General features: G+C 34.3%; 1 protein-coding gene across 1 annotated transcript; it reads right to left on the reverse strand.

Annotated features, from left to right (window-relative positions):
• Window positions 1–61: 61 nt before the first annotated feature.
• LOC126973106 (protein transport protein Sec61 subunit alpha) lies at window positions 62–7378 on the reverse strand. Its single transcript, XM_050820248.1, has 10 exons — window positions 7212–7378; window positions 7013–7080; window positions 6700–6765; window positions 6399–6609; window positions 6139–6300; window positions 4931–5026; window positions 4681–4847; window positions 3492–3632; window positions 1968–2216; window positions 62–552 (listed from the first exon to the last, which is right to left on the reverse strand). The coding sequence occupies exons 1-10, from the start codon at window positions 7216–7218 to the stop codon at window positions 289–291; spliced, it is 1431 nt and encodes a 476-aa protein (XP_050676205.1). The 5' UTR covers window positions 7219–7378; the 3' UTR covers window positions 62–288.
• Between the last annotated feature and the right edge of the window lie 943 nt (window positions 7379–8321).

The following is an 8321-nucleotide window of genomic DNA, read 5'->3' on the forward strand; positions in this document are numbered from 1 at the left end:
TATACAAACTATAGTTCTGTTGTAACAAAGTTCAATTAGGAGTTCTCAAATAAAAGCTCTGTACTTGTAAACCATTTATTATAAAGTCCATCTGATATAAATAGCACATAACCCACACGTCGCCGCACACACAACACATTAGACCTAGAGTAATTCGCACATCGCTTCTCTCGCTCCAGGGTTTGCTATGACACAATCGCTTATTTAAATAATCTATAGAAACTTTAGAAATGTTTAAATCCGTAGTTACGAACAAACGCGTGTATCACAGCAAAACTTAGTAAGTTCTTAGAACAAGAGTGTGCTCACGCCGCCCATCTCAGCTTGTTCCTTTACGAAGATCTCGAAGTACTGGTAGATGATGGTGACAGCTAGCAGGATACCCGTGCCCGAGCCGATAGCTCCGAGGAAGTCAGCGAGCACTGAGAGAGCTCCGATGCAGAGTCCACCGAAAGCGGCTGCAGTCGGGATGTAGCGGTTCAGCTCGTGGATCATGGAGTTGTCTCTGTGTCCACGCATCACCATCTGCTGCTCCTTGAGCTGCTTTGCAACCTGGTTGTCAAAAAACATTATTGAATATCTTCGCAAGTATTAATTAAACTCAATTGTTTGGAACGTACTGTTAATACATAAACACATGGAAAATTTGTAAAACTGTTTTGCCAACTTATTATTGTTGTCGACATATTAGAAAGGTACCATATGCGCGCTCATTTTGAAGGTACCCATGTCATATAGTCCCGGAAACACCGCACAAGGAAGCTCATTCCACAGCTTAGTTGAATCACGAATGTGTAAGAAAGTTCCTTGAAACTGCTCCATGAAGGAACGCTACACATCGTGATAGTGGAGATGATATCCTAATTTGCGGCGGGTCGTGCGAATGTTGAATTCGGCGGCAGGAATCAGCTCAAACACACAATTAAGCGACGTATCTAAGCAACTCTTGGTGATCGAGCCGTTCACAGAACACTGAATCCCCGACTATTCAAGCAGCTGTGTTGCACAAGGTTAAATGGTTCTAGCTGATACTGGGGTACACCAGACCAGAGATGACAGGAATACTCCTAAGTGGCCATACCTGCGCTTTGTAAAGCGCTAGAATGTGGGCCGGCTTGAAGTATTGCCGTGACCTGTTTATGACGCCCAGCTTCTTCGAAGCCATATTGGCTTTGCCTTCCAGATGACCACATTCTGATACTTATTAGGGGAGGTTGTTGAAGAGCGCTGATACTATAATTATTGATTTTGACACATTAACATTAATGGGTTGTAAAGACATAGTCAAAGTCAAAAAATCTTTATTCACTGTAAAACTTAATAAGTTATTTAGCGCAAGTCTGGATGAAGTACAAAAGTTACAATAACAATATTCATTAACGAAATTAAGAACATTAATTCCAACAACCATCTTTATCAATCAAATAATCATTCACATTATAATAGGCCTTAGATGTTAATTTATTACATTGACATTGTTTCCCCTATACTAAGATAGATTAAGGAAACATCTATTTGTTATATGTATTCTGTGGCTGTGTTCTAGGTATTTATACCGGTAGAAAATAGCAGTTGAGTCACTTACTCACGATCCAATTTAGCAGTCACACTGAGAATGAGAAATTGTATTAAGTGAGGTGGGTACGATTGGGGTGACTCCTTTGCACAGGATGCCGGCTAGATTATGGGTACCACAACGGCGCCTATTTCTACCGTGAAGCAGCAATGTGTGAACATTACTGTGTTTCGGTCTGAAGGGCGCCGTAGCTAGTGAAATTACTGGGCAAATAAGACTTAATATCTTATGTCTCAATGTGACGAGCGCAATTGTAGTGCCACTAAGAATTTTTCGGTTTTTCAAGAATCCTGAGCGGCACTGCTTTGTGATGGATATGGCGTATCAATTACCATCAGCTGAACGTCCCGCTCGTCTCGACCCCTATTTTCATTAAAAGAAGGTGACTCACGTCTTTGGCCGAGGAGCCGGAGACATCGATCCAGGTCTTAGAGAAGAAGGCGCAGGAGCCCAGCATGAAGACGACGTAGAGCAGCGCGTGCAGCGGGTCGTGAGCGATGTGCGCGAGCGACTCGGGCGGACTGAAGTAGTAGCACAGGCCACCCACAGGGTAGGCCCGCGCAGGCCCACCACCTCCCACGTCGGCCCACGTCCCCAGCAGGTTCACGAACAGGTTGCCGCTGAACTTGACCGCCAGCATCTGACACAAGGCAACGGAACATCAGTGAGCGAGTGGCTGAATCTGATGACTCGCCTGATCGTTGATTTTTTGTAATTCCACACTTACCACTTTATAATTATTTACATTGTATAGTTTCTAGAATTAAGATTTATTACTAAGTTACTTAATTTTTTTCATAATTAAAATGCTGAATGTACCTAATTAGAATAACCAACCTAGAACTAGTATGTAAGTGCAAATCAATTGTTAATATTAAGTTGAGTTATAGTTGGTACATCTTAAATAAATAAATAAATCGTTGTCAGTAGGACGTCAATTGACTAATACGGTTAACAAAACAAAATGAATTAAAAAACGTATTTCTAAATAGTTAGGTTTAGGTTTCGATAGCCGGACAGACAACAAACAATGCACCTGATGACTCACCGGGGAGTGGAAGTGGGGGAGAGGTGGGAGTGTTATATTGCGCGTCAACTTATAGTAAACGAAACGAATTAAATAAAAAAAAACGTAGTTCTAAATAATTAAGTGTCGGTTTAGACAGCCGGACAGAAAACGACGTAGCTGCGTTCATTTTATAAATGGGAACAAGTCTGGACTTATCTAATGACTCACCTGTCACGTCGTCAGTTGGGCTACAATTGAATACTACTTAACTAGAGGAGAGGGGGGGAGTCGAGCCGAATCTCACTCTATCTCAAGTGGGCGAGAGGGAGTAATCTTATATTACGACACAACTTAATTTAAACAAATCAAATTTAATAAAAATAACGTATTTCTAAATAACTAAGTTTAGGTTTAAAAAAAAAAAATTTTTAATTGTTTTTTCATTAAATGATAAAATCAAGCACATAATTTTTTTAGATTAAATAAACGCATATTGAAACATCTCAAGTAAGATTAGTTGGGGGAACATTCTGAGCGAAATCTCACCAAGGGTAAAAAACGGTTGAAAAAATTCATCAAAATCTAATTAACAGCTCCTCCCCACCTAGGCTACCTTACTTAAGATATACTTAATATCTCACATGCCTCTTACTACACTGGCACTGCTCTCAAAGCTGTAGCTCACAAAGGTATTGAGGCAGTACTTCCTCGACCACTGCACATTAGTTATAAGGATGATATTCTGCCTGTTTCCATGCATAGCAAAAGAAACTATAACAATAATTAAGTGAGTGACTCTTACTGTACAGCTTTTTAAAATACATAATACAAGTATCCAAATGCTGAAAGAAGAAGCGCTACATTTAAATACACTACAATTATCAGTAAAACAAACTGAATGTTTACCTGAGATATGACATAAAGATTGGAGACGAGTGCGGATTGAAGAATGATGGGTATATTAGAAGTGTAGAACAACTTGATTGGGTATGAAGAGTACTGGCCTCTGTAGCGAGCTGACTTTATTGGTAGATCTACTCGGAAGCCCTGTAAATAAATAAATAAATTTTCAAGTGAAAACCTCTCTGAACTAATTTTTAAGCATAAAAAGTTATAGTTGACCTTGTGTGTTTGACTATTAGCATTAAATAAGATTTATTTATAAGTAATCATATTTGGTACAACTAGCTGACCCGACACACATTGTTCTGTTCATTGTATTGTTTTAAGTTTTCACTTCTATGAGAAATCCTTACAACTGCTTTTTTTTTACAAATTTCACTCAAACTTCTATGAAGATTACTACTCTTAAGTTCATCAGAAAATACAAACAATAATTTATATTTCAACTGTTTGTATTTATTAAATTTTATGAAATATTTTATATCAAAAATGCTGCAACATTGTATAGGATTCTGAGAGCTGACAAACTAATTTGTTATAATATTTAATACCAAAAATATTATAAAAGTTTTGGATTAAATAATATTTTATTTTTATATAAATTCATTAAACATATTTTTGTATGTACTTCATCTAATATATAAAATTCTCATGTCGCGGTGTTTGCAGTTGAACTTGTTCGAAACGGCTTGCCCGATTCTCATGAAATTTTGAGTGCATGTTGGGTAGGTATGAGAATCGGACAACATCTATTTGTCATTCCCCTAAATGTTAACGACAATTTTTATTTTTTTTTGATTATGAGTCAGCATTAAAACTACATACAACTTTAAATTTTCACTTATCTACGATCAACAGTTTCTTTTGTATCGCGATTCATAATCAAACAAACTAAAAAAAAAGTGTAAAAAAAATTTAAAAAAAAAAATTCGTGTAAAACCCTTAACATTAAGGGGATGAAAAATAGATGTTGTCCGATTCTCAGACCTACCCAATATCCAATCAAAAATTCATGAGAATTGGTCATGTTTCGGAGGAGTTCAAAATTATAACCATGACACGAGAATTTTATTTCTAATATAAATTAATTAATAACAACCACTAGTAATTGACTACAGTAGATGCATCATGCATACAGATTAATAAACTAAGCAATAATAACTTTAAACACTTTACAAAGTCAGATTGTTACCTGGAAGTATATAACTATAGCAAAGACTAGCACAGTAGCCAGCAGATTCATGAGGTTAGGTAGGTTCTGTCGGTAGAATGCTTCGCGAAGAGCTCTCACTTTATCAGGTCTGGTTGCTAGCAGATGGAACAAGGCTATCACCGCACCTTCAAATTCTGTACCTCGGCCTAGAATTAATATTGATGGTATTAGAAGATAAAACATTGTTGATGACTATTTGCAGCATTCCAATGAATAATGTTTTTCTTACCAGTGTTAACTGTGGCTGGCGAGAATGCTTTCCACACAATAGTTTCACAAATGTTTGTAGCAATGAACAGTGAGATACCGGAGCCCAAACCATATCCTGAAAACAAAATATACATTAATATATAATTCTCAAAATCTATATAAAATCTATTTGGTAAATAGATACCTCATATTAACTAATAGTATTGACAGACTAATAATATAACTATTTCCATTGATGCATGGTCTTATATACTACAGTAAATGTAAAATCCATAATAAATATTTTGAATTCTTAATACCTATGTTAAATTTGATTAGTAGACAATATAGTAGTAGATAATATATCATAATAATACTTGCATAAAATTTGCCTGAACCCTCTAATTTTCTTATTTGAATAAATCCAAATATTAAGACTTCTATTGATAGCTTTGATATATCAGTTGCTGTTATAGTATTTTTAAACACCAATTAATTATAGTAAAAAATCATAGAGGCAGGTTTTTCTAACAGATGTTTGAAGTTGTAAAAAGCTAACTATTCATGTAGTTTTTCAAACAAAATTACATCATTTTTTCCCCACATAGGGGTATAGACCCCTAGTTTGTGATCATATAAATTAGAAAATGTTTTTAAATACTTATTCTAATTTGATATGTTTTTGTTCGTTGTTTTTGTTTGTTCAATCTAATGCTCTAAGTAAATTAAAATAAATAAATAACGAAAAGCTTCATAACAAAATAGAACTAATACATATATTTTGAAGTTCTCTAGTTCTAAGTTTCTAATACTAAATACTCTTAGGTTTCACTATTTCTGGCAATATACTGGAAAATGGTTTTAGAACCTCAAGGTATTCTACTGCAAAAAAGTGTTAACACTATTAACAATTCAAGCTGTTATGTTGAAATGTAGTAAAAACCTGAACAATTGCTCTTGAAAAAATCTTAATATTAATAGAATATAAATACTAACCCCCTTATTCATAATAGTCTGCTAACTTAAAGCATTGCTAATTCTCACTCTGTATTCTTCTATTGACCTAAGTCAGAATGAGAAAAAACACTCCTAAGCGGCTGTTTAAAGTTAGTGGACCATTATGAATAAGGGGGTAAATATATGATGCATTTACCAATAAAGCAATTTAGATATAAGCTGTCTATACTAAGCTTATAAATAAAGAAAAAAATCATGAATTAAAAAAGAAACAATATCATGAGAACAAACCTTTTTGTAACAACTCATCAAGTAACAATACAATGAGACCGGCCACAAACAATTGAATGATGATGAGCAAACAGACGCCGGCTCCTATCTCACTTGGTTCTCCATACATTCCGGTCATCACGTACACTATTGCCTGTCCAATTGTGATCACCATGCCAAACACTGTTGATATCGAAAAGCTTCATATTGCATTGATCTTTAATTGAAAAATTTAATATAATTTAAATATGACATTTTGATAAATCGGACATGTAACTTACACTTTTGAGCTCCATTGAACAAGGCTCTATCCTTGGGTGTATCTCCAACTTCAATAATCTTAGCTCCTGCTAACAGTTGCATTATTAGACCAGATGTGACAATTGGTGAGATTCCAAGCTCCATCAGAGTTCCTCGGTTCGAAGCCAGAATGACTCTTATCCAGTAAAAGGGATCTGCACTGTCTGAGGACATGATTCCAAACAATGGAATCTGAAATGTAAATTATTGTTGATTAATTATTTATGTTAAATATATTGGTACCATATAAAATATGTTCTTTAATATTTCAATATTGCTTACCTGGCAACATACTAAGAAGATAAATAGAGTGATAGCTGTCCATAGCACTTTTTCTCTAAATTGTATCTGTCAAAACAAAAATATTTTATTAATTCCAGGTATTTAAGGTACTTTCCATTAGGAAAGGGAACTCAAAAACTGTAATTAGGTTACTTTCACTTCACCTAACACCTTCACATATAATATCAACATTAGTGAAACATATTTCAGTAAATAGCAAATAATAATTCAGTTGATGATTGCCAAAAATTCTGGTTCTGATACTTATATTATGCAGGTAGATAGATCAAGATGTAATTCAATTTAGACTTACCTTTCTCTCAGGTTTCGCTATTTCTGGCAATATACTGCAAAACGGTTTTATAACTTCAAGGAATTTTACTGTAAAGAAAAATTGTTATTATTCACTGTTTTCAAGAAGAAAATAAAAAAATATCCATCTATATACTGAACAGCCGAAATAAGTGTCGAATTTAAATTGAAAAATAAAGAGAAATATAGGTAATACTCACTCCCCATTTTGATTTATTGTGTTTTTAATATACTAACTAAAATATACACTGTTCAAATCGATTAAAACCATTCAACTTTTGTTCAATATAAGCTCTCCAACCAGACTATTATAATAATGAACCTGCGCAACGCAGCCACCGAACCATCTACGAATGACACGTCCACAACGTCATGTCACGTGACCAGTGATGTTGGCGTAAATAGCACAGATAATATTATAAAAAAGATACAGATTCAATAGCATATTAACATATTTTAGAGTACATTTGTTCGATTATTTATGTACAGGCTTTCGAGACGTTCTTGCACTTGTATAATAGTATTTATATTAAAGGAATTATGTGCGTATTTATATTTTCTTATTAACAGGAATTCTAAACATGAAATTTGTATTTTCTTGTTTATTCAGAAAAATATGTGTGTGTACCAGAGTACCTACACAGGTAACAAATAAAACTTCTTTAAGACCTAACATTTTTCTACAACTTCACAGAAATTGGGTAGATAAGGCTTAATTTTTTTCCATTCTAAATTAACGCTATATTATTATTGTAGACATGCATACAAATAAGTCTTTTTATTTTAAAGTGAAACTTTTATTACATCGTCTCAAACTTTTTTATCTGTGTTGCATGTCGCGTGACGGCCGGGCGGCGCCTATAGTTCGCATCACCTGACCCTGTAATGTAAAGACTATTACTCATTTGTGCCAGTGCTCCACGCTATTTTTAGTTAAATATCAAAAATGTGAAAAATAGTTTCACTTTTCCCGTGGTTTCATAAAACCACACAATCCTTTTTATCACTTTCAAACTAAATTATTAGTCTTTACGTCACTTTATTGAACTTTAATAAAAAAAAACAACATGGCGCGTAACCGAAAAACTTGACGATATAGCTATAATATGTCTCTCATAGTTCGATAAAGAAGTCAAAAAAAGAGATTCGTTACAGTTTGAAGAAGACAATATATTGAAAATCAAACGACAATGATGAATAACACATAAATGATGATTACATTTATATACATAGCTTATTATTGTTGTGAGGTCTGACTATTTGGTGTCAGTTTAATAGATGAATTATTTGATAGTATTTGTGATTTTTTG

This window comes from Leptidea sinapis, chromosome 28 (genome assembly GCF_905404315.1).
Source record: "Leptidea sinapis chromosome 28, ilLepSina1.1, whole genome shotgun sequence".
In the NCBI taxonomy this organism is placed as follows: domain Eukaryota; kingdom Metazoa; phylum Arthropoda; class Insecta; order Lepidoptera; family Pieridae; genus Leptidea; species Leptidea sinapis.